General features: G+C 41.3%; 3 protein-coding genes and 3 non-coding genes across 6 annotated transcripts; 1 reads left to right on the top strand and 5 right to left on the bottom strand.

Moving 5' to 3' along the window:
* Positions 1-629: 629 nt before the first annotated feature.
* On the bottom strand, positions 630-5,335 carry adad2 (adenosine deaminase domain containing 2). Its single transcript, XM_036523744.1, has 9 exons — positions 5,239-5,335; positions 4,948-5,157; positions 4,500-4,628; positions 4,070-4,220; positions 3,200-3,367; positions 2,683-2,897; positions 1,980-2,214; positions 1,340-1,472; positions 630-740 (listed from the first exon to the last, which is right to left on the bottom strand). Exons 1-9 carry the CDS (start codon positions 5,333-5,335, stop codon positions 630-632), a joined length of 1,449 nt encoding a protein of 482 aa, XP_036379637.1.
* A 3,199-nt stretch (positions 5,336-8,534) lies between these two features.
* On the bottom strand, positions 8,535-11,748 carry LOC118775540 (cytochrome c oxidase subunit 7A2, mitochondrial-like). The gene is made up of 4 exons (XM_036525504.1): positions 11,651-11,748; positions 9,409-9,495; positions 8,818-8,902; positions 8,535-8,664 (listed from the first exon to the last, which is right to left on the bottom strand). Exons 1-4 carry the CDS (start codon positions 11,663-11,665, stop codon positions 8,609-8,611), a joined length of 243 nt encoding a protein of 80 aa, XP_036381397.1. The 5' UTR covers positions 11,666-11,748; the 3' UTR covers positions 8,535-8,608.
* A 2,831-nt stretch (positions 11,749-14,579) lies between these two features.
* On the top strand, positions 14,580-25,545 carry ppp1r14aa (protein phosphatase 1, regulatory (inhibitor) subunit 14Aa). The gene is made up of 4 exons (XM_036522996.1): positions 14,580-15,126; positions 21,844-21,924; positions 22,346-22,378; positions 24,124-25,545. Exons 1-4 carry the CDS (start codon positions 14,929-14,931, stop codon positions 24,253-24,255), a joined length of 444 nt encoding a protein of 147 aa, XP_036378889.1. The 5' UTR covers positions 14,580-14,928; the 3' UTR covers positions 24,256-25,545.
* trnal-aag lies at positions 19,699-19,780 on the bottom strand. The gene has a single exon. It is a non-coding gene; the product is annotated as a tRNA-Leu (tRNA).
* Positions 19,999-20,080, bottom strand: trnal-aag. Its single transcript has one exon. It is a non-coding gene; the product is annotated as a tRNA-Leu (tRNA).
* trnal-aag lies at positions 20,302-20,383 on the bottom strand. Its single transcript has one exon. It is a non-coding gene; the product is annotated as a tRNA-Leu (tRNA).
* Positions 25,546-26,180: the final 635 nt, after the last annotated feature.

Genomic DNA, 26,180 nt, shown 5'->3' with positions numbered 1-26,180 from the left:
TTTGTTAGACTTTACTTTCAAATTATTTTGTCTCCTGACACTGTGTAGGTGATCTTGGTACTAAACACTGATCACCACAGTTCCCTTTGGTTGTCACTTCATGCAAAAGCCATGTTTTCCAAGAATGAAGACCTGAAGAATTTAAGGACCATGGGAACCATGTAAGTGTAGCTTAATGTAGCTACGGCTACATACATTTGAGACAACATAAATGATTCTTTCCATTCAGTATTTGTATATGTAACACAGAAAACTGCACAAAAATCATAAAATGATAATGGGGAACTGGAAACATTGTGTGGAAACACTGGAAACTCCAGAATCTTTATTCTCATATCCAGTCCTGACACTTTTTGGATATAACAACAAAACTTAGTATGCCTACATACCTGGGAACCATACAGAGTAAACTGTGTTTTGATGAACTGGTTTTATAAAAACAGTAACTGAAAACTTACATTTTTCACAAAAAAAAGTTGTTTCAGTAATTTCCTTACTGAAAATAAAAATGTAAAAAAAAATCAAAATGGTTCTAGTCTTGCTGGTCTCTAATTGAAAACAAGCATGCAGAAAACAGTTCTTATGAACATTCAAGTGATAAGTCTCAGGTCTCACTTGTCCATTCATGGTCAGGCACTGAATCTGTCCACCAGTTGCTTAGAGTTCCAGGGCCCGGCATTGTTGGCCAGGAACTGCTCGTTAGCCAAGGCTTTGGCAGCCTGGTAGGAGTGGGCCAACATCTGCAAAAAGAAAGCGCCTCAATCAGGGCCCACTTCCTAAGAAAGACCTGAATGTCAAGCATTTTGAAGCCTAGTGTTTCCGTGAATTTTAGGTCAAACTCAATGTGCAGCACCCACACGTTCCACTAGTTAAAAAGGTGCCTCTCTGACAGAAGAAAAACATCCATTTTCAAAACAGGAAAACTGGCAACACAACTGATTAATTGCCTCTCTATCTCTGGTTCACCTGTTGTGCTGAATAGCATAGCCCTGTCACCTTGTGCACTCTGATGAACTGCCTGTGCTGTTTTTAATATGAAGGCCTACATGCCATTTTCTGCAGATTTCTTAAAATGATACTAATCACCAGCGTATTAATCATGCAGATGAATCAACCTTCAATTATTTCCCACTCTCGGAGACACTTCCTATCTTAAATAAAACACACTGAGGTGCCGAGTGCAAAAACCAAGGGTAGTGAAGGCAAGGCAAGTCATACCATAACACTGTTGTAGTGCTCCCCAGAGACTTTAATTTGAAATGCTGGGAGCTTTATTTTTTCTCAATAGACGGTGTCTTTACAAGCTAGATGGAGGTACAGTACTGAGACACGCACACACCTTGGCCTCGTGGTAGGTGGCCAGGCCCAGCAGGTCTTGACGTTTCCTCAGCTTGGCGATTTGGCAGAAGATGCTGAAGAAAGCCCTCTTACAGAGCCTGCTGGAGAAGCCAGGGCCACTGACAAAGGGAGACCTGCAAGGAGGGATCGGGATGTTACCCTGCCACAACCTAGCGCACTTCCACTGCTTTTAACTTCCTGGTGAGACAACAGGGACACTGCTTGCTCTAGGGCACCGCTTCGTTTGTCCATGATGTAATAGCACATTATGCATTTCACAGGACCAAGCAATGAGAATTTTAATTATGGCAGTAATCCAGTTTGTTATGATTATTTTTTTCCCCTCACACTCACTCCAGGGGCCAAACATAAACGGATTAAGTGAGACCCTGGGGCCACAAACTGGCCACCCACAGATTGAATGATTCGACACTACAAGTTTAGTGTGGCTAATCTGCTGGATGAAAACATAAGGAACTGAGACAAATGCCAGTGCTTGAGTGTTCTAACGGAGACCCCGAATAGGACACAAACTCACTAGTGCCCTGCTTTCAAGCCTACACACCAACCCACACCTTCAACACACTGCATGCGCCAGGCTTACTCCTTAACGCTGTGACCTTTGGTGCTAGCAGGCCTACCTCTCAATAGCATGGCCGTTGGTGCTGTCCACCACCTCCACGCTGGGATCCCCCAGGCTCCAGTTTAGGCTGAGGTCCTTGCAGTGGGCGGAGCAGACCAGTGGCCCCACGTTCTGTCCACCGTAGAAGAACATCTTGTGGATGCCGAATGGGTGGGGCAGCTGGCCCTCCCAGCCCTCCCCCAGACGCTTATTGATGGTGTCAGACACCTTCTCCAAATAATGGCTGGAATCTCCTTGAGGTTGGAGCAGCAAGACTGGGTTTTTGACTAATACATTTTTCCGTACATTAAGTGAACATACTGACTGTATGTTTCAAATGAAGGCTTAGGCACAACCACCTAATTATATTTAGAGAGGAGTTATAGTGTTACAAGTACTCCATCCACTGCCACCAAATGCATTACCAAGAATAATTAGTGGGCAGTAAAGGCTTTCATATTTACAGAAATAACCAGTGCTTCTCAGTACCTTGTGGTCTAAATCCAGATCAAACCTCCTAAAATGTCTGAAAAAATACAAATGGATATGCACAGTGTGACAATATCTCATAATTATCATATTCCAATACCCCTAGAAATCTTTAACTGGTAGACGTGACCTTTTTTCTCTTTTTATGAAGGCCCTTGCTCTTTTTTGCTTTCATTTGCTCCTTTTTTGGCTACAAACTGTTCAGCAGCCAAGCAACACCACCTGTCCCTTACCCAGCACCACGCTGGTGATGTAGAGTGGCTGAATGAAATGGCTCAGCAGCGCCCCCTGCAGGCCAGTCACAGCCCAGCGGCTCAGCTTGTCACTGTCTGACATGGAGCATATGCGGGCCGCCCAGGTGCTGGGCTGCAGGAAGGCAGCAGGGATGAGGGAGCCCTTGGCATGGCATTGCAGCTTCAGGGAGGTGTAGCTGCTGCCAGACGACTTCCTGTAGAGGAGAAAGAGCTCAGACCCCTTTCACATTGTATTTTCATGCCTTACATCTACTCAGAGGACGTTATTGCCTTATCCAGAATTACTTGGAGCCTACAACTGTTTAAACCTGTTCCATTACAACACTCAAAATGTTTCTAACATTATGTAACAGAAAAGCCATGCACATATTAGCATAATAGCAGCCTAATGGGAATGAAATGAAGATCTTTACCTTCGTTTATTTAATTTCTCGGGGCATTTGCTACAGACACAGTTCCACATGCTACCTCAAGCCTTTCACCGTGGGTTACTTACATAAGAACACATTGTGCTGCCCCCTTAGGGGTCTGGTTGGTGTAGAGGTGCAGGTAGATTTTGGGCTTGAGCTGAAGCAGGTTGCTGTCAGAGGTGCTTTCATAAATAGACCTCTCTTTGCAGGCAGGGTCATCACTGAAGAACAGGAGCAGCTGCTTGAATAAGAACCTAAGGCACAACAGCAGGAATTGGACCAATCACACATACCCGTTTAAGGCAAGCTTTAACTGAAATAGACTGTTCTTTTCTTTCAGTCTCAAGGTTATAAACTGTGGTGCATAGGTAAACACTTTCAGAGACTAAACATCAAGGACATAATCATTTTATGTGTTGTGGCACATTTATACAAATGAATTGTCACAAACATCTGAAGAAAATGCCTTTTCTGGACAGAATCACAAAACCAAACAACCAAGAGGGAAATAGTAAAAACAGGAACATTATTCCCTGACCCCTGGAAAATATGCCCAAGAGATGGATAAATGACAATACATGTAGGCTAGAAAACAGAATATCCAAACAAATAATAACAATAAATAGTGATCGAAGATATGACGGACACTCTGCACCCCGTGTTTTTGAATAAAGATGAGGCTAAATTCAAACATTTCTCCGTCAGCATACGGCCTTCATCAGTGAAATGGCAATTTTTACACCTTACCTGACAATACATTATGCTATGTATGCTATCCAGAGCAACATACAAAGTTTTCAGTTTTTACATGTTATCCACTCATATACCTGGACATTTACTACAATTCAATTTGACCATGTTGCCCGAGGACCTAACAGCCCTGGCCTACCTGGGACTCACACCCAGCTCCTCAGACAGGACACAACGTGCGAGACGGAAGCAGGAGGGGCACGCACCTGCGCAGTGCCCGTCGGGCAGTCACCATGGCGTGGCAGTCATGCACCACGTGCCCGCTGAAACACACCCAGCCGCTGCAGCTGGCACTGCCCGTTCCCAGGGCAACCACTTCATACTGCTCACAAGTCTGTCCTCCTGTGTCAACCACATCTGAGAACACACAGGCACACAAACACAGAAGCACGCACACACACACACACACACACACACACACACACACAGATAAGTGCACAGAAACACATACGCTCATGCTCACACACGCAAATGGACACGTGCACAAACAAGTACATGCAGGAAAACACATTCATACACAAACGAACACGCAGGTGCACACGTGTACGTACACACACATACACACACACACACGCAAAAATGCACACACATACACAGACACACACACACAGTACTTCAGATAAGGATCAGCCTCACCTCTCTCCAGCAGGAAGGCAGCCAGGCTGCTCTTGCAGCTGTGGAACTCTGGGCACTCCTGCAGCAAGCGGTCGAAACGCTCACTGCAGATGGCGGCCACCCGGTGCTTGTGCCAGTTCGTATACCCGACTGATGAGCAAGGAAGGAGAGCCAGTGAGCAGCAAGAAGTCTTGGTGAGAACAACACCGAAGACCCCACAGAACTTGAGATTCAATGGAATACTGTACATCTTAAACAGAACAGCCTGGGCCAGAGAAATTCTACAGCTCAAACCCAGAACAAAAAAGCCACATGAGAAAGAGCACCACCCTATTAAGAACCACTTTGGAAAGAATTTGGAAACCTTACTGGTGACAACACACTACTCGTTTCACTTATGCCAATTCTAAGCAATTTGTCAATTAAGTATCATACAAATGCTCCACTGCAAATAACTCGCAAATTGCACCTCCGGTCTTTTCGCTTCTCTTCGGGCTTCCCTCCAGGGTTTCTGGTTGTCCCCTGCTGGGACATTCCCCGTCAGACACGGTGTCCATGCCTTTGAGGGAGTAACTGTCATCCTCCTCGGAGTCTTCTTCCACTCCCCCCTGAGAACTGTTCCCGCTGTTCTGTAGCAGAGTGCGTGGCATCCTGCCAACATGCTCAAGTTCTGAAGCTGCTGTGGAATCACCGAATGCGTGTACTTCAAAGCCCGACCTGTCACCTGGAAAGTTTCGGGAGGGGTGACCTCTGTCCGTACCCATGTTAGCTTCTCGCTCAGAGGGGAATCGCATCATCAGACAAGCGGCCATGCGCGGCAGCCGTTTGCCCTCCGAAGTCCTGTCTCGCTCCCCCATCACGCTACGACAGGAACAAGGGAATGATGCAAGCGAGGAGTGTGAGAGCATCTCACACCTCAATACCATCGATATTTATTAGATAAAAAGAACAATTGTTAGAGGTGATTTGTGCCAAAATGAAAAGGCAAATGCAAGAGTCAGAGTAAAGGTAATTGGACGTAATTTTGTGATGTACTCTTCGCAGACCATTCTAAGTATCACTGCAAATGAACTTGCCCATTTTAAAAAATTAGCTCATGTGGATACACCTCCCTTGGATTGATCTACCGGTATGAAATTTATCAAGAGCTGTGAATACAGCTGACCTTCAATTTAAATAATTCAAAAATACAATGAAACACAGGGACACGCCCAACGAGAAAGTACAACAGCTTGTTGGGAAACGATTAATGCAATGAAATGGATGTTAAAACGGGGAAGGAGTGTGACAGCCCCTGTGGCTCGATCTTTTTTATGTTATTTATTTAACCAGGAAAAAACCCGTTGAGATATAAAGTCTCTTTGGCAAGGGTGACCTGGCCAAGAGGACAGCATCACATTACATTACAATTAAGACATTACAGCATTAAAATTTTCAGCAACACATCATCAATTAACCAATCCAGACTACAGGAAACATTTACACTCCTCCTGCACAGCACTTTGAAGCAAATATTTAAGCTCACCGAGGGGCACTAATTCGTCTCAGTACTTTGTAGACTATTCCATGCCTCTGGTGCACAAAAAGAAAAAGCAGTCTTGCCTATGTCTGTAACAGCCCTGGGGACTCGAAGTAGTAACCACCTAGCAGAACTTGTTACATAACTGTTAGTGGTGAAAGAGAGAAGACTACAGAGGTAAAGGGGTAGTTTACCCAACAGGCCTTTACGAATACATACCAGTGTAGCTCTCTGTGCAAGGACAGCGATGTCCTGCCCACTAATTCGTATAAGATGCAATGATAGGTGAGTGACTTGCGCATTTGTAACAAAGTGCAGGGATGCATGATAGACTGGATCCAGCCTCTGCAGCACAGAGGAGTCTGCGTGCATATATATATCTCCATAATCAATTATATAAAGAAATGTGGATTGAACAAGCTTCTTCTGAGCCTCAAATGTAAAACAAGCCTCATTACGAAAATAAAAACCAAGTTTGAGTTTCCGCACGAGATTGTCAATATGGGTTTTGTACCCTGGGGTAGACCTCTAGATATCTTGAAAAAACAGTTTACAGCCCCTTCACAGGGACCAATATTATGGAGTCTAGCTGAATCAAATGCCTTTGATAGCTCAACAAATAATGCAGCACGATGCTGTTTTTTACCAAGTGCATTTATGATGTCGTTTGTCAACTGCCATGGCTGCAGTGATAGCGCTGTGCCTGATCCAAAGCCAGACTGAACCCCACTCAGAATGTTGTTTTTTAGTAAGTAATTCTTAAACTGAGCGTTCACTAGCGCTAATAAACCAGTTCGTTCCAATCACAGGTCCACGTGCACGAAATGGTACGCAGCCATGTTAATGTTTTTAAATGACTACAGCTAGCTGGATAAGTGGAGTTCATAGCAACTGTTACGCAGGTCCTACTGCTCAAAATCGTAGCATTGCATTTTTACATACCAAACCCGACAGCAAATTTAGCTAGCAGTGCATTTCACGCGTTCTGATTTAGCTAAATTGTTAGTTAATTCCAACCTGGTTTACTTCAAAGTAGTCTAGTTACCGTTTAAGATAGTTATCCCGTGTTATAAAGCGGACCTCGCTAACTAGCTCGGCAAGGCGCCTAAACGTCTGTTTAATTCGCTCGCTGGCGATGGTGTCAGCTATCCGTTTTTAAACTTGCAATCATCTGTGGGTGACTGAATTTTTTTTAGCAAACCTTTAAAAGTACATAGACGCATAAACATTTAAATACTAGTTTTGCTATGTTCAGGTTAGACAATGTAGGGGCTTACCTAATTGCTTTCAATGGCCTGTGACGGCTAGCGAGCTAGTAATCATGACGTCAAATAACCTGACTGGCATTGCGAGTTTTTTTTTTTTTTTTTGGACTTTGCGGCCTGTGAGAATGGAAAATTTAAGAGCGAGCCGTCAAGTGTCGAGAACCTATGGAAGAAATGTTTTGCCATTTTTCTTTGCCAAGAAAACTAGCTCTAATATAATTGCATCAAAATCACTTGGTCACAACAGAGAATGAATGTTACATGTAAACAAAGGAAAATTTTGTTTTCAACCCAAGTTTTCAGTATGTTGTAGAAACACCCAACATAACTGAGAGAATATTTAATCAAATGAAGGTTGAGTTTCACAAAGGGTATGTGTAGCTCACCAAAGGGTTTACCTTGACTCACTTATAAGAACTTTTCCTTACATACAATTTCTAGTGCTTGGTGCTTTTTTATAAGGCTCACAGGAAGGGGTTGATGTGTGTCTTTGTCAGGCTCCTTCCTTTGATAGGGATGTACTGTTACCAAGAGATAAAAAGAAATATAATGAGTCTTTTGTGATGGTTTCAGCCTTCTATGCACCCTCTAAGAATTTTATAGCCCTTAAAAAACAGACACCTTTTTGGCTATGAAAAAATCAAGTAAGCACTTAATAACCTTCCAATGTTAGCCTATAGAGGATGCAAGGACATAAACTCATTATGCAAGTCAATGATTTAGTTCACCTTCAGACAGGAGAGTAAATTACAGTGAAAGATGATGACACTTGCTGTTCTGCCTATGGTATTTTTCAGTTAGTTTCAGTCAGTACATGTTTTGCCTGTAACCCAAAGGTTACTGGTTCAGTTCCCACTGGTGCATGGCTGTTGTACCTGGGGGCAAAGTACTTAAACCACAATGGCCTCACTAAGTAGAAAAGGTAACATTGTATTGTACAACCAATCAAACTGCTGGTTGCTCGTCTAGTGGAAGTTGGTGGGGGAAAAAAATGGATGTATAGTTATACTCAAAAGTTCACTCTGAACTCCAATCAATGTAGTTAATTATATAACTGCACAACTGGAATTCAAACTGTGTCTTTTTGACTAATTTATGTACAAAACTGGGAAATTGTATAATAATAATAATTTACTCCAGAAATGCACTGGTGTTGGATTAAAACCGCTCACCTTATCTGCTTTGTAGAATGACAGAAAACTTGACCAAAGAGTCATGCAAGAATAGTTCTAATTTAAATCATTATACACAAAAGGGATATCTGAGGCAGTGTATGTTTATATACTGTCTTTATTATTTAGAAAAGTCGTGATTACAAACGCAGTTGAGCAATGTTTCATTCTCCCCTATTTATTCCTGGGCTGACAGGCAACAAGAAGCCAGTACAAGGAGAAACATGTTCCTGAAATGCGAAAAAAAAGAAAAAATACCATAAATTCATAAAAGAACACAAAATAGTCATCAAATTTAAGCTACCGCATCTCAGCAGTCAAACTACAGTCCACAGTTTAGGTCAAAATGATCAAAATTGTCTCATGACCATAACAGTTTGTACCAGCAAGTGTGATTCCCATGGTGATGCGGTAGAGTATGACATCTGTGCTCCCTCCTTTGATGTGGACAGGTAGGCCGTTGTCCGCCTGAGACCATAACAAAAATAGCTGAGAATATATCCAGAACACTGACCCCTCTGTGTTTGATTAATTTAGACAATAGGATTGGAGTCAGTCGATCAATTATCCTAATAGATCAATCGATTGGTTATCGTCCCTGTTTTAATCAGAGTGCCAGCAGTGTAAAGGACTGTAAGGTAGGTGGGGAGGGATGGAGAGACACTGAATGTTTATAGCCAGCTCAGCAGACAGATCAGTAGTACAGAAAACTTCCCTCTCTGACTAGAAGGGGCCACCTTTTTGGTTTGGCCATGAAAGAAATAGTCATGGTTCAGCTTGGGTGGTTGGGTGTGGTTCCATTTGGTTGGGTAGAGAACCATGACTCCATCACAGTGGCTAAATTTCACCATTTTTGGCTGTGGTGATCCAACCTGAAATAGTGCGACCCTGTCCTCACTGAAGGTTAAGTATACTATACTACTGATCTGTCTGCAGGGTTAGCTGGGTTTGCTGAAGAGCAGAAGCCTCCTCACCTGGAAGAACTTCTGGTACTCTGGAACCTTGTTCTTCATCTGCCTGGGTGTCACGCTGAAGGAGCGGACAGCCAGCCGCTGAAGATTCTAGAAAGTCGTGAAACACATTTAAAATAACAAAATAAACAACAATTCTGCCCGCCCCTCCCGTCACTAGGTCAGTCATCAGGGACCTCATCATCCCAACCCTCCTTGGGCTGTTTCTCCTGGACACCTACTTTCTGAGCTACATTATCCAACCCATAGCTCCAGGTGGGCCACAGGGAATGGATTCTCCTCAGAGAGCCTGGCTTCACTCAAGCGTTCTCCAAAACAAAATTAAAGAAACTGGGGGTCCCCCAGACCCTTGGCTGTCTCTGAGGTGGCCTTTGAGGTTTCTCCATCTCAGAGGGAAAATTCAGCCAATGCCATACTATCAAATCATGCTGTTGTATTTGTATATCATGCAACTGTGCTGTAAACTGCTCTGCAAAATCTGAAGTCTGCTACATGAAATAACTGACATGTTAGGTACTGATATCCTCTTAGGGTATCAATGCAGACTGATCAAATAATAATAAAAAAGGTATTGTGAAAAAATGAGAGAAAATTTGTGCACAAAATTTATAATAATTGTGTTTTTATTTATCCAGCAAAAAAATTTCTAGAAATCTATTACATAAAACCGGTTTTACACTCTGTTTTTCTGCACTTCCATGAATTTTCTGTCATCATTTTCTACCAGTGCTTGGAAACCACCATATAAACATTCCTTAGTTTCTTGGTGCAATGAACAAGTTACTAGTGGTAGAAGTATGACTACATTATGTAACTGACAAAATCAAAGTTACCAAAGAGGCCCAAGTTGAAGACAAGTTTGATGTCCGAGACAAAGCTTAACCAGAGGCACACTTGTAGCCTGATTGATCATAATTATTTTCATGAATGAATGTATTTGTAGTTACAAGAGAGAAATCATTTCACTTCAAATTTTTTGCCATAATGGTTTTTAATTAAAAGTCAATCTCCTCTGAGAAACTGCTTGGCAAAACATTATTTTGAGTGCCTCTCCATTGTGTGGTCAGGAATACATTCAGAGTAAGCTTGCCACAGTCCAGCAACTGTAGAAAATGTAGTTTATCAGCAGTGCCCTCATTTCAACCTGTAGCTGTCACCATACTGCCCTAGTCACTACTCCACGTACTCAACTTTACAGTACTTTAAGTTAGAAGCAATGCTATATTTGTTTAATACACATATTTTATACCAGTAACATAAATCTGAATTCTACATATGTTATCAGAAAAACATAGAAACTGTGAAATTTTACAGGCAGCATTACATTGAGTTGGTTCATCTTTAATAGCACACTACCACTTTAAGTTCATCTGGTTTCATATTCTCACGTCCCAAGGTCAAACTGAGTGTTTCAGCTAGTAAGGCTAGACTGGCAAGTTTTTCAGCTAATAGGACCCACTAAAGTTGCAGTATAAACCAATAAGATCACTTGGTATGAAGGGGGCGGAACACTCTCTATGTTACTGTCTGTCTGTGCTTTAACTGAACAGGCTAAATGTGGAAACAAGATGGGATATGCTGTATCTGTTCATGTAGCCAGTCCATTAGCCAAGTCAGTATAGCTTGGTAATATGATTTAGAAATAAACTCCCTTTGCTCTACTCTGAGTCTTCTGCTGTTTAGTGTAAACTTTTGTATTTGTGTTAGCTTGTATGTTAATCTTGCTTATGTGGTTGGTAATCTACCAAACAAGAAGTCTGTGTGTTTGATATATACATCTGGTGTCAAACAAGGACAACACAGCCACCTGCACTCACCCTGCAGAGAGCAGGATAAATGAAAGTTTAACCGCTTTTCAGGAACACAGAATTCAACTGTCTACTTTCAAAACATCAGCAATTTAGAATGATCAGAGCCTCTGATTCTCAGACAACATAAACAGGATTTGCCATTCTGCACAAACATTCACTGTAACTTTCCTAACAATAAATATAATGTATATCAAACACAGTGAAAAAAATGCATCAAAGCTATCTTATCTGAGGAACAAAACAACACTTTCACATGCAACTACCAGTAAGTTTAACCAAAGTGCAAAGGTTGAGATTAAAATAATATATTTATTCCCTGGATTTAAAGCAACAGCCTGACCTCTCTCTCTGTCCGGTTAAACACCTCACACTTGACACCTGACTGTAAGCTGTAAAAAAGAGACAAAAATAAGAAAAAAAATTATATTTTTTACCATTAAGTGTCTCATGCTTGGAGCTAGTCAGAGCTGATCCTGTGAGAGCCTCTCCAATGGTGGCCCCGTGCAAGGGCACATATCAAATATTGCAGCACTTCTGAATGAGAGCCAAAGTATGGTCACCAGGAGAGAACAAACTAAGTTCTGGAGCCAGAGGCGCAACTGTGCACTTTTGGAAACAAGGAAACACAGCCTGTGAAGCATTCCTCCGGGCATAGTGCCATAACAAGGTGAAGTTCAACATTAAACTAAATAATACCTCTCAGCTTCACTACCTTTGTTTAAAACATGAATAAACACTGAGAAAGATTTAAGATGTTATAAACTGAACCCTGAGGAAAAGTATGTCTTTTCATATTAATAACCTGAGTGTTATAGTTTGCTAATCTGCTCGCTTTAATATTGTGTTTACTTTCATTGCTGAATAAAATACAATAAAAAAAATCAACATTACTTATGTGTTTACAGTGGTGTGCACTTTTTTCTTTTGATAGCTATAAATTGAAAGGTGAATTATCCCTTTTTAACACAAGTAAGGAAGTTAGAATTGAAGGGAAATATTCAAATGCTTGGATTTTACCCACTGTAAGTAACAGTCTTAAATACATACCACCAAAATATACATTCAGACCTGTCACACAGATTTCAAAATGTAGCTCTAAGATGCCAATTATTTAGCATGAGACGCTTTGCTTTTTTAATTGAATAGTCCATTCTGTCCAAGAGGCTGTGCCATAAATAACTTACCTTATAGCATATATATGGATCTGGCTGAGATCAGTAAGTTTAGATATCCTTCTGCAACATGTACCATGGCACAGCAGAGGCATTCCTGACCCCAGAGCCTCACAGTTCTTAAAGCTCTTCACAACTTTATGTGTGATCCCTGAAGAAAGAAAGAGAGAAGAAGAATAGAAGAGAAGAATATCCAGTACTAGCTTGCTATCATTTTTAGCTAGTGGAACACATTTGGTCTCGTTTCACATTTATGTCCGTCAGGTTCCCCTCGTCCTATCACTGATTAGCATCCTCTCGTAAGTGGATGTTGTAGGCTCACATCCTGTCCACTTTAGCAGTCTGATGGAAGTGTAGAGAATACTGTACAGAGGATGTTGTGTCTTAACCAGCTAGCTGAATAAAAAAGATTGCCCAGAGCCACTTTGGTGCAGCTTGCACTGCATAGTCCTGGTAACTCCATCTGGGCAGTGTCACAAACAGCTTCAGGGTAGGTTAAGAAGCTAGGCTGAGATGATAAATTATGGGGCTACTGCAGTATACTGCAAACTGATTCCATTTCTGGATGGAGACATCCAGAACAACTTCATCTGTTATCACTTCTGGCTGGTTGAACACCCAGAGAGCTGGTCTGGCTGGTCTGACTGACTAATCTCTACTGTCGTAATGAATCGGTTCCAGGAAGTGGTGAGGACAGCCGTTGGAGAAGTCTTGAGCACACCACAGAGCAGGAGGGGGGAAGGCCTTGGAGTAGCGAGGGAGAGTGAGCAGGATGGCAGGTCGTAAAGGCAGGGAAGAGGGTGCACACTGTGCAGGGGCAACATCTCCATAAACTGTGTTTTATACTGATTCTAGGAGTAGGAACTGCGCCATGAGTCTGAGAACAGGAGGACGCGTGAGACCTTGGGTGCATCCAGGAGGCCACATTTTCCAAGAGAAAGGAGCTAGTGGTAGAGTGGGAGCTCAGTTATTACAAGTGCAAACAGCATACTATTAATAATGTGAAAAGGAGTCTCATATGATTGTGTTGTCTGGTCAGTGCAAGGGTGGTTCCAGTAGTCATGGTTCATACTGGAACAAATAGCACAGGAAATTGTAGGTTTGAGGTTCCATTGGGAAAAAAAACTGTTGACTTCATCTAAGATTAAAATGAGAACCTCCGAAGTTGTCTTTTCCAGGATTCTAATGGCCCCACACACTTGACCCATGAAAGGTGAATTTTACATGGAAATTGAACATGTGGCTATAAACCTGGTGTGTGGAAAGAGGGGTTTAGGTCTATAGGGCATTGGGGCTGCTTTTGGAATGGGATGGTCCTGTACAAATAGCACAGGTTACACTTGACCCTGAGAGGCCTGGTTAGGCCTACATATGGCTATTGTATGCTTGGAGACCCTTGGGATTTTTCTTCACTTGGAGTCACTTGGGATTTTGAAGACAGGGAGCTCAGATATGTCAGTCAACATCTCTTTTTATGGCTGTTATATTAAAATAAACACAGCAAGCTCAGTCTTTTCCACTATAGGAACTTGTACGTCACAAGATAAACAGTTCATTCTTGTAGATCATAACAACCTGTGCAGAAAAAGCTATATAACGTGACGTTTGCCTTTTTATGTCAGGAATGAGCACACGGGATATAAAAAGAAACGTTCCTGTCAGTCGCCTCGTTTATAGTAGCAAATATTTTCATACGCAGCACAGAATAAATGGGTAATGCTGTAAATCTGGCCATCTGTCTGTAAATTTGTATGCCTGCCTGTCTATCAACCGTTTCACATCCTTAACTGTGACGGTGTTATATCTTGAAAATATGTTTAGCCTAACCACCGTTTTGTAATTCAGTACTGTATGTCACATCTTGCATCACTTCCGCCAACACATGCAATAATAAGATAGGCAGCGCTAAACTCGGAAGCTAAAAGAAATATCAAGATGTTCAAGTGTCTGGACAAATGGAAATATAAATATAATAATATAAAGGGAAGCAAACATTCATAAAAGATAAGTGAGTTATCAAGGCTAAAGGAATACAGTAACAGGAAAATGTCTTTTTAAGCAATGTGTCGCTGATATCTAAATAGGATAGAAGATTATGATCAGGTTTACAAGACGTTCACAATAAAAAGAAGTTATAGTTATGTAAATAAGATATTACATTGTATCGTGTTTTAACACATATTCTAAAACGTTAGTTTAATTATGTCTCACTAGTATAACGTAAAATTCAAAAGATATGCAGTAAAAAATGTAAATTAAATTATTGAGGGAGCATTAACACAACAGGATAACAGGAACCAATAAAGGTGCAGTTAACTATAACATTACAGAAAATAATATAGTCTGTGTACCCAGAAGGTTGGGCTTTCTTTTATTTCGACGGACAACCGTGGACACTAGGACCCAGGGAATATTCCCATCGTTTTAATAGTCAGAGTTTGTATACTTTACTTCGCCTGCAACTCTCTTGAGAAGACAGTAAGCGCAGTCAAAGTTGACAGTGTGTACTTGTGCATAGCGTTCGATTCGGACATTTAGACATGGAAGCGAACCGGGTCGAAAGGCAATGTGAGAACACAGCCCATTCTCCGAACCGGGACGCGGTTCGGGACCCCGGGCTCAGCCTTCAGAAAAGACATGCCCGAGTTACGGTGAAATACAACAGAAAGGAGCTTCAAAAACGTCTGGATGTGGAAAAATGGATCGATGGTGGTCTGGATAAACTGTACCAGGGCAGGGTGAGTAATGAAAACCAACTGCATATTCCTGTTATGGTGCTCCATCCCCTACCTGCAACCACATCGCACCTTGGCCATGGGTGTCATCGATCGCTGTGATGTGTAGAGAGGGAAATAACTAAATCGTTTTACGCAGAGAACATTCGCTAATTTGGCATTAGATACACTTAAGTTTTACGGGTACCAAAACCTTGTCATACTGAAATTTCGATACAGCGATAAGAAATGTATCAGCACTATTGGATATACAAAGATAGGGAATGACTTCGGTATACGGTGCATTGTGATATTTAATAGGAGACTTCAAGAATTTTCTAACCTTTGACAAACGCACTACGCACATGAAGGAATTGGTTATTTTTGTTTGAAACGTATCATGAAAGACGGCCAATTTAAAAAGAAAATAGCCGTAAACAGAACCACATGCAGCTGTTTGTGAAGTTTTACTCGTTCACATCGTGAGAGAATAATCTCGCGGGCACATCGAAGACCAGCGTTATCACTGTCTCGCCGGGAACTGCTGATGTCTATCGCACTAATTTTGAAAATGCCTCAGCAACGTCGCCTCGGTACAAAGACTGGACTACATTCCAAACAGTTTCCCATGACGCAAAAGAAAATTGGTTGCGATTCATTTCCCTTAGCAGGTGCCCCTCTGAAATGTACATACACAGTGCGTTACTCCAACTCTGCGTAACGTACCCATATTTTTTTTCTCTAGCGGAAAGTTTATAATGAAAACACAAACGTTTAGGTTTATTTATTCGTAAATATAACAGTAATCTAAAACGTCAGTGCAGTTGTGACGTAATTACACGTTTGACCATGCATACAGAAACTAGTTTTGTTATAGATGTGCACACCTGACTGCGTCCAAAGTGACGTCATATACGGCCAACGTGGATATTTCACTATTTACTACTAGTGCTAATTTCACTGCTTGTCTAATCCAAATTAGATTGTAGCCCTATTTCTGATCTTATATTATAGGCAAGTGATGGAATTCAGGTAAAAGTGGTAATAGACTCTTCACCACCATGTGACCAACCCAAAGATTTCAAAAGGCAATCCAAGCAGAGCAATCATGACAGTAGAGGCTCCTATAAAAGGGAAAGAACCACACATTTGCGTGCCTGTGTGTGTGTGTGTGTGTGTGTGTGTGTGTGGTTGAGTGTGGTTGCAGGGCTGGGGGTAAGAACATGGAGCCACAATCACTATGCTCCCACACACCAAGGGAGTGCAGATGCATACTGCCTTTAATGGGCAGTGCAAGAGATGTGCAGGCTGAGGAACAGGAAAAGCAATCTCTGTTTAGAGGGAGTTCAAGGGAGGGATCACGCAGCTGGAAGATTGAGTGACTCCGCTCCAGGGAGACATGCTGATCCATCCCCGCGGGAGAGGTTGAAGTGTCAGGGACTTTCTTTCTTTGAAGTGAGCCACTTTGATCTCTCTTGGGGTTTGATGAAGTCCAGAATATACAGTGTAATGCAAAAACTAATTAACCAATGACAGGTACTGAAAAAGCCAAGCAAACATTTAAAAAAAAGAAAAGGAGCAACCTCCTGAACTGAAAAGTGTGGGCAAAGCTAATTGCTGTCTGTTGTATGGTTCCATAATGTAGTGGTTACCACATCTGCTTTACATGCAGAAGGCTCTGGTTTGAATCCCAATGGAACCAGTTCTTTGACAAAAGAAACACCACCTTTGCAGCTTATGTGTTTGAGCACTGCTCCTTCCTGCACTGGATGGACTTCAGGGTGGCAGTGTAGCATAATGGTTAAGGAGCAGGACTTGTAACTGAAAGGTTGCTGGTTCAATTCCCCAAAGGGGTGCTGCTGCTGTACCCTTGGGCAAAGTACATGACCCACAATTGCCTCAGTAAATGTCCTGCTGTATAAATGGATAACATTGTAAAAACATGTAATTGATGTAAGTCAGACTGGATATGAGCATCAGCTAACAACAATACAAGTCATGACAACTTGACTTGTAGATTCTCCCCTACACATTCGGTATATGTCAAAATGTACGCAAACATGCTTTTTTTAGCTTATAATAAGCAGTTGTTAACGTTGTGGCAGTGTACGGACTGTACTGTAGAGATAGGCAACAAATGCAATGTTAACACTGTCAACAGCAAAGCCTCTTGTTCCAGCCAAAGCAAAGCTAGCTTAACAACAACCACATACTCTACTGATACAACAACACCAGTGCTGCTTTGATCCTGATGATTCTAAAGATGAACAATGAACAACAGAGGAACTGTCCCTGCAAAAGCCAATCAGTGCCTTCCCTTGACACATGGACACATTCTCCATTCTCTACTTAACAATGCAGCGCTCTGGAGCTAACTCACTGGCCACACACGGAGCTACAGAGACATCAGCAGATTCTACAGTCTGAATAAGTAATGAATGGTTATGAATAAATCGTTAAATAAAACTTGAATAAATCATTTCAAGTTTAAGCGTATGTTTCACAGCATGATTCCTGCACAGCAAAGAAGCACTAGCTCAGTCCTCAATAAACCTGTCGTGGCAGCCTGACCCCACACTCCAACGCGTGGGAGCAGACAGTGGACATGAGATGGATGCATGCCAATTTGACACTGTCAGAGGTGGATCAATAAAATGCACATTGAACACAAGACAATAAACACCGGAGGACTCAGTTTGTGAAAATGTATAGGCCTACTATTCATAAACCTTTTAAGATCCCATCTGTAGTTGATCAGAGACCATTGTGTACAGGGATGTTTATAGAAGCCTCCATTAAAAGTACTATAAAAGTGCATTTCATGAGTTATGTGGTGAAGTACAAAGCAAGTTCTTTATAAAGAAAGCAATTTAGGTTTAAGTGGTTAAATTTTTTTGAGGTGCCTGTCATTCCCTTGTCTGTTTTCTTCCTGTTTTACATAGACATAGCATTTCTCTGAACTGTTTACAAAATTTGATCTTTCATTTGATTATACTGCTTTTATTGTCTTTGTATTGCTGATTCTGCCTATTCTTCTTTTACAAGGGCAGTTCTAATCACTTCACGTATTACAATAAACAAGTCTGAGGAAGTCAGTGGAGGTCGCACTGAATGAGTTACTGTTGCCAAATGGGAAACATTGGAACACCTCATGAACTCCTCACCAGTTTAGACATGAAAAGTTCAGAGGCCAGAATTGTGGTTGGGTTTAGCCACTTCTATTTGCTGTTGTAAGATGTTTTCCTCAGAAATGTCCTCTAAAATGGCTGTCCTATGAAGGAGAAGGATTGTCTTTACCTGTCCCCCAAAAAATGTTTTATGTTTGAATTGTTAGTCCTTTAAATGTGTTAATGATCTTTGTGTTCAGTCTACAGCTTTGTCAATAATTGCACTAATTTCAATCAATAGCATTTCAAATACAGTTAATTGTGATTGTTACGGTCTATGCAATTGTTTGGCTTGTCTAACTGTATTAAGACAGCAATTGAATAACAAGACACACCTGCCTTATTCAGTGCTTAATGGACACAGGTGTGTGGCTGGAGAGTAGGAGATATTTTAGGATTTGTTAGAGCTGTGGCTATGTAGACTATTACTGCATTTGACTCTTTCTTGAATTTTTGTCTCTGTATAGGAAGCATTGGCCAGCTGATTTACACTCATACAATGCTAAGGATGGTGGACTGGTTAAGCACATATAGTCAAAGTCTCCCTGGTCATGCTGCCAGGAATAAGAAAAATCTTTTTTTTAAGCAAGACAGATATTCACATGTTGTTTGCACATACTGCCGTAGTCATATTCATGTTTCATTAATACTAGGAAATGAGATTGCCCCATTCCCCGTTCTTCCTTATTCATGTCTTCCTCGCCCATTTGTTCAACCTTCTCACTTCCATTTATAAACAAGAATAAATCCACATAATTTATCACATAAACAAGAATCAATAATAATTTATCATATAAACAAAAATCAAACATGAACAAAAACAAAAAATACTTTCTCTGTTGATGTGGGCTCCTGGTCATTGTCAACACATGAGCAAGCTGGTTTTCAGCTAGTAGTATTGTCTTATTATTTCCTTCTAAAATCATAACGTGTATCATACACGCACGTGTCTTAAACCATGGCAAATATGGTCTGTGTCCGAAATGTGCATCAGGGTTAGACTTCATTCATATCATCAGTTTAACCTGAGAGTGCAGATGCATTATTTTGCAATAGTGACACAAACATTCCGTGGAACATGTGACTGCTGTTTTATTGAAACCAATGTGGTGACTATTGCAATTAGTAACCCACTGTGTGGGTTAAAGCTTTAGTCCCATTCACATCTTCTAGTAATGCAATGCCTTTGGTTTAGTCAAGAGGAAATGAAGTCAGGGTTCTGAGCCCTGCCTTTAACCTGTTTCAAAGTCAAAGTCAACTTTATTGTCAATTCTCCAATATGCACAGGACATACGGAGGACTGAAATTGTGTTTCTCTCAGCCCCACGGTGACGATACAACAGTTCGACATAACGCAGTGACACTGAGAGACAAGAACAAGAATTTTCACAGATATACAATAAACACAAATGGCTCAATAAAAGCTTGCTGGCAGCGGTGGGATTCGAACCCACGCCCCCGAAGAGACTGGAGCCTTAATCCAGCGCCTTAGACCGCTCGGCCACGCTACCGCATGATGCACTCTTATCCCTGAATTTTTTGTCAAAGTCAAAGTCAACTTTATTGTCAATTCGCCAATATGCACAGGACATACGGAGGATTGAAATTGCGTTTCTCTCAGCCCCACGGTGACGATACAACAGTTCGACATAACACAGTGACACTGAGAGACAAGAACAAGAATTTTCACAGATATGCAATAAACACAAATGGCTCAATAAAAGCTTGCTGGCAGCGGTGGGATTCGAACCCACGCCCCCAAAGAGACTGGAGCCTTAATCCAGCGCCTTAGACCGCTCGGCCACGCTACCGCATGATGCACTCTTATCCCTGAATTTTTTGTCAAAGTCAAAGTCAACTTTATTGTCAATTCTCCAATATGCACAGGCCGCCATACGGAGGATTGAAATTGCGTTTCTCTCAGCCCCACGGTGACGATACAACAGTTCGACATAACACAGTGACACTGAGAGACAAGAACAAGAATTTTCACAGATATACAATAAACACAAATGGCTCAATAAAAGCTTGCTGGCAGCGGTGGGATTCGAACCCACGTCCCCGAAGAGACTGGAGCCTTAATCCAGCGCCTTAGACCGCTCGGCCACGCTACCGCATGAGGCACGCTAATCCCTGTGTTATAAATGTGTAGTTAGAGTGGGAGATGTACCAATGACACACATGTGTGGGAGGGGCTCTCCCAATGGTAAAGCCAATTAATTTCACATTTCACTTGTAAAATTCCTCCACGCAGATGCACTGCAGTGACATTTCTGGCTGACTGCATACTCTTTACAAAACAAGTCAGCTTGAATGAGGGCAGCATTTGAACGCTGGGAGCAGAGAGTACTCCAAACTGGACATAAATTCCACCCACAAAGATCCTGTTTAAGTAATCAGAGTGGTCCGTGTCAGCTAGCTTGGATGAGCCTATTCACTTCCTCAGACAATGCTCTACTGTTCTATACAAAGCTTTTTTTTTGGTTTTGTAGTGCATCTCAGTGTACAACTGTATATGTTATGTGACTACTCTTGGCCCCTATGCTCAGAATTACAACATGGAAATAATTAAAGTTGAAGTCCAACTTTTTTTTTCACCAGGTTTGAAATGACATTGTGGTATAAATAAAATTGGCACTGCTTAATCAATCATTCATTCAAATACCTTTTACACCTTTTGCAATTGTACTGTTGCACAGTGCTGGCAGTCCCATTACATAGTACTGAGGCTGGAAAATTCCATTTGTAGACCTGTCTGGCTTGCTGCATGCGTGGCTTCTAGCTGTTTAAAGATGGTTCGGCAAAAAGTGTGGTTGTGACTCGTACTAGACAAAGTTCTCCTGACTAGAATGGATTCATTGTTTATTATGACACAAATGGGCTTTGTATAAACGACCTGTTCACAGCAAACAACATAATGACGGAACAAACTTAAATTTTGAAATAAAAGATCGTCATTTGTATTTTCTTTTTGTTTAATTAATTGTAGCATTGTGTTTATGGTCAAATGCTAGATGCGGCATTACTTTGCAGGAGGAAAAAGTTTTGTTCCTTTCCTTAGGGGAGGTTATTGTTAGCCTCACTGGGAGATGTGAGAATTTGAGAATGCTCTAATCTCTTTACCAGCAGTCCCAGGAGACACAAATGCCCCCAATAGTACATAATTATGGAAACTAAGGAAATACTTCATTAGAAAGCGTCTCGCTGGTGCTTTCTGCTCTAAACATTCCCAAACTCATACTGAGATTCCTAGTGCCTCATTCATCATATGTATGCACAAATTTGATCCTAAACTGACAAAACCTAAACATCTCTATGCAAAATCTGTGATTTTTCAAAACTGAATGTCACATGAAAAATTAAAAATTCAACCCAATTTTCTCATAGCTGAGTAGCAGCAGAGTAGAGCTGAAGCATAAACCTCTTTCCACAGCGTGAATATGGCATACATTACGGACTGTACGGGAATTTTTATGCAGATTTTTTAAAACAGGAAGTAAACAAGTATATTTATTGTTCTGCCACTAATAAAAGCATGGGTACGTGGACTGATGGAGTGTCTGATATTCCACAGGAGGAGGAAATGCCAGAGGAGGTGAACATCGATGACTTGCTGGCCCTGCCTAGTAACAAGGAGCGTGTGCAGAGACTCCAGGTGCCATGCCCACTTCCATCTCCTTGACATAGTTTACTGGCACATTCAAGATTACCTGAGGGGTTTTTGCCACCATTTCTGTTGGTGTGACTTCAGAGGGGATATCTCTTCAGGTTGAGAATGCATGGATGTCAATATGTCCGCTAGACACCCATGAAGATTGTTTTAAGCATTCAGAAATCTTGCCAAATAAGTGGAATATCCAGACCTACACACCAATCATGTTGACACCTTTACTTGGCTTAAAATTTCATGTTGGCTCAAAATTCTATGGCATAAGAACATGGCACAGTTGACAAATGCCATTGATGCAGTTGTTTCAGTTATTTGACATGAGTGCAACCAGCAAAAATGACAACAGTGTGGTCTCCAGCTAATTGCAACATAATCACAATAACAGCAATTATTTGCTTCTTTTCAGGAAATCCTCCAGTCTTGCGGTAATGACACAGACGTAAGTATGACCCTTGTCCCAAGAAAATGCGGTACAGCTAAAAATAGCAAAATCGCTCTCTCTAGTATGGAGAGTCTAAGCCCAATTATATATTCTTTATTTATGGAACTATGACTCACAACTTGTGGTGTGGACACAAACTAGCTTTGTTAGCACATGCCTAGAAGTTTCTACCGTGAGCTATTTAAGCCTGTGACCAGGTATGAAGAAGCTAGCATTATGGTGAACTTAAAGCTGAATGTGCAACTCAGAGGGAGCATTTTTCTCTTCCTCAAAGGGGAGGATTGGTCATTTGCACAGCATGTACTGTCTATATGGAAAATCACTCTGAAAAGGGTTTGCTTGTATGATCCTGCCAATTGACAGGTTAGAGACACCCGATTCTGCCTGACTAGCTCAATTATTCAGGGGTGCAGGAGAGGAAGATTGGCATGTGCATAGTCCTTTAAATAAGTTGCACAATGTAGTTGCACATTCACACATTGTCATGTTGTCATGTCTGTTGTTGAGGAAGAAGCATTCCAACTTGTTGTACATGCCAAAAGCTGTCTTTCTTCTCTATAGAGAACATCTTAAATCTCCTTGTTGTTTTATGGATTTTGCTGATACAGGCCACATACTGTGCAGTTTTACTTTGCCCAACTGTACACCACACATTAGGGTGTTGTGTTGCTGGCGGGTATGGTTAACATCAGAATCAGACTGTTACATAGGGGGGATTTGCATTTTTATAGAATGTCCTCTATTGAACTTCTATTTATATGAATTTTAAAAAATGAAAAAAACAAACAAACAAAGAAAATGAAGGGCAGTTGATCTTAAATATGATACACATATATTGTGCCAGACACTGAAACAGTATGTCCACTTTGAATATATGGCTGTGATAACCAAGCAAAGTTGTACATTTTTCAGAGGCATTTTTTGTAACAACACATCAGTCTCTTCCTCCGCTGCAACATGTTTCTGTTAGATTATTATTATTAAGTGTACAGGGTCATTGAGGTGACATCTTAATAATTTGGGGATAGAAAAGGTTGCTGTGTCAAAAGCATTGCCGCTGTCAGCCAATCATATTGCAGATATAGTTCAAAGATAATCATTACAATAAATGTTTGGTCTATTTAATTGAATCATGACACAATTTCACATGGTATTTGGGTGGTATGATAGCCTTATTGAATAATGAATATCTGTAGAGATCCCTCCGTAACAATGCAGATCGATACACTACACATAACTGGAAGGGGGAAAAAAATTACAAATAATTTTTTTTTTTTTTTTTTAATTAAACAAACCAGTTTAGACAAAGCCAGAAACAACCCAACAGCTCAGGCCCACTCCCCTGTTGCAGTAGCACCCATGCTTATAAACATTAACCAGTTATCAAGTGTGGCTCATTACACACACAATTAACACGTTTAAAATGAAGTTCACTGAAGAGCATTACTGTTGTTCGTTGTGTAAAGCTGGAAAACAGGACCTTCATGTACTGTTACACACAAACACAAAATTAAAACATGTTAGAAATTGTTTTTAAAATGCACTGCTTTTATGAGGTAAGTGAAGGCATCTTATTCACACCCCAAAACCAAGACATGACTGAATATTTATTATAAATTATACAAGTCCTACAAGGAAAAAGATTAACAACTAGTATTAAAGTGCTTTAGTACCTTACAGCCATAACCATGTACAAGTAAAAGTAAAAGGAAAGATGTTAGTGTTTACCTCCCCTCCCACAGGCCTTCATCAAGGAGCTGCTGGAGAAACTAGAAGGGCTCCACAAACAAGAGGAGCTTCAGAATGATGGCATTGAGCACCCCCACCTCCACGGCTACCGCCACCACCACCTGAGCCACCCCCACCATCACTGAGCACCCCCAGCTCCCCCTCCGATGGGACCCGGGGTAAGGCTCCACGCCTCCCAGCATCCCCTGGGCTTGGTGCCCCACAGCAGAGAGTAACAGCAAGAAGATGTGGGCCGTGCGGAACTGAACACACCCTGCCCTCAGCTTGCACTCGGGAGCACTTTTTGTGAAACACAAAGCCAATGACTGTTGGTAGTGGCAGTTGCCACATCTTCACAGTTTCCTCACATCCCCCCAAACCATCCCCCTGCCCTACACACACACACACACACGCACACACACACACACACACACACACTATTAGGACAAACTCTCCTTTCTATCTCCTTTGATTGACATGGGAGATTAATCTGTTTCTTTTTCAAGTTGGGCCCTTGCTATTGATTCAGATTACCCTTACTGACTACCATTTAATTAAGTGGATTTGCTGCTGAGCGCTGTGTGGCACAGTAGAGCCAATTATGAAGGTAATGAATGAGGTGCAATGGTAGGCAGTAATATGAAGTAATATATGAGGTAGGCAGAAGCCTTAGTCTAACAGACTGAAGGGCCTCTTCAGTAACCTTTACAATATTGTACATCATTTCTCATATAAACTGCAGTCACATTGATAAATAACCAGAGTACAGTCTAACACATTAGCCATTAGTCTGTCATGAATGGCCTGTTTTTGATTTGCGACACAGCTCCTCTGTAAAGTCCTCATGACGATCATGTATGTTGTGATAATGCTGGCACGCACTTGTTTGTTTTGTAAGAGTGTTGTGATGAATAGAACCAGTGTAAGCCCTCATGAGGTCGCTAATAAACCATGAAGAAAATTAGACCTTGTTCCAATTTAATCTTTGCATACAATTGGCAATATAAAGCAAGTGATGTGAATTGAATGGCTTTTTTTGTTGTTCTTGGATCCTTGGATGTCTATAGAAGAAACAAAAAAGAGACAAAAAGTAGGCTTGTCTAATTATGACTTGCAGTTATCTTTAAATGCTGGAATAGCACTACTGCTATTTTGGGGAGCCTACGAATCAGTAACAAATGAAAATCGCTTTCAGGAAATTAACAACAGGCTGGATGAATCATCAATGATGGTTGGCTTTTAACAGGTGTATGATTTGTGCTGTAAGTGAGAAGTGTTTCATGTGACTTCATGACTGTTCTTCGAGGTTGTGCAGAATTTGTATTTCTTCATGGGCTCTTTGAAATGTGTTTTGGAGATCAGTCCTCTCTGTTGTTAGCTTGGATGTGTAAGCTGAACTTACAAACAAAATAAAGCAATTGCTTTGTTCACCTTCAGATGGATATATTTCATCTTTATGTCTTAGATAGTTTTTCTCAAATATACAGTAGATCCACAATAGTCTGCCCAGCAGTCACATCCACAGTATAGGATACTTACCTCTCAGTCTATAAAAGGTCACACCGTTTCAGTTTGGCCTATTATATCATAATGGTTCAGCCATGTGATGTTGCCTACCTGTGATTAGATGACGTTTCAGAGCCATGGTCCAATAACAACAGCTAAATTTCCTTGGGTTTCTTTCTCTCCTAATACTTGCCCAGACACCTCACATAAAACATACACACATCAGTGTGGATGGCCAAACGTCAACAGCACATCCCTTTCCAGACGGAGTTTCTTGACACATGATGTCTGTGGGGGGAGGCCATCTTGACAGATTATCCTGCTCATTACCTCCACCATTGAGGTTACAGAGGCACACCTGGTTATATGGCTATAGTAGTAGCCAAACAAGTCATCCATTTCTTATTCTTTTGAGAGTGCTACAGTATGTACAGTATATACACCTTTAGAAAGCCATGAGTGTTCACTGAGTGTACAAAATAACTTCGCTTGGACCTGCTTCCAAGTAGGAAGGCATGTATGTGGACCAATTCTGATTTGGTAGAGTATGTCTCCCCCCACTGTT

The sequence above is a fragment of the Megalops cyprinoides genome, chromosome 3, assembly GCF_013368585.1.
Source record: "Megalops cyprinoides isolate fMegCyp1 chromosome 3, fMegCyp1.pri, whole genome shotgun sequence".
NCBI classification, from domain to species: Eukaryota; Metazoa; Chordata; class Actinopteri; order Elopiformes; family Megalopidae; genus Megalops; species Megalops cyprinoides.
The sequence above is the reverse complement of the archived record's forward strand: the minus strand, read 5'-3'. Positions and strand labels throughout refer to the sequence as shown.

What these genes read in the sequence shown, in the direction of transcription:
- ppp1r14aa (XM_036522996.1), top strand. Translation starts at nt 14,929, where the DNA reads ATGGAAGCGAACCGGGTCGAAAGGCAATGTGAGAACACAGCCCATTCT. An exon ending in ATAAACTGTACCAGGGCAGG is followed by an intron (nt 15,127 to 21,843) that starts GTGAGTAATGAA and finishes GATATTCCACAG; the next exon opens with GAGGAGGAAATGCCAGAGGA. An exon ending in AGCGTGTGCAGAGACTCCAG is followed by an intron (nt 21,925 to 22,345) that starts GTGCCATGCCCA and finishes GCTTCTTTTCAG; the next exon opens with GAAATCCTCCAGTCTTGCGG.
- LOC118775540 (XM_036525504.1), bottom strand. An exon ending in AGTACCAGAAGTTCTTCCAG is followed by an intron (nt 8,903 to 9,408) that starts GTGAGGAGGCTT and finishes TTATGGTCTCAG; the next exon opens with GCGGACAACGGCCTACCTGT. An exon ending in CATGGGAATCACACTTGCTG is followed by an intron (nt 8,665 to 8,817) that starts GTACAAACTGTT and finishes TTCGCATTTCAG; the next exon opens with GAACATGTTTCTCCTTGTAC.
- adad2 (XM_036523744.1), bottom strand. Translation starts at nt 5,335, where the DNA reads ATGGGGGAGCGAGACAGGACTTCGGAGGGCAAACGGCTGCCGCGCATG. An exon ending in GCAGCACAATGTGTTCTTAT is followed by an intron (nt 2,898 to 3,199) that starts GTAAGTAACCCA and finishes TCTCCTCTACAG; the next exon opens with GAAGTCGTCTGGCAGCAGCT. An exon ending in CATCACCAGCGTGGTGCTGG is followed by an intron (nt 2,215 to 2,682) that starts GTAAGGGACAGG and finishes TCCAACCTCAAG; the next exon opens with GAGATTCCAGCCATTATTTG.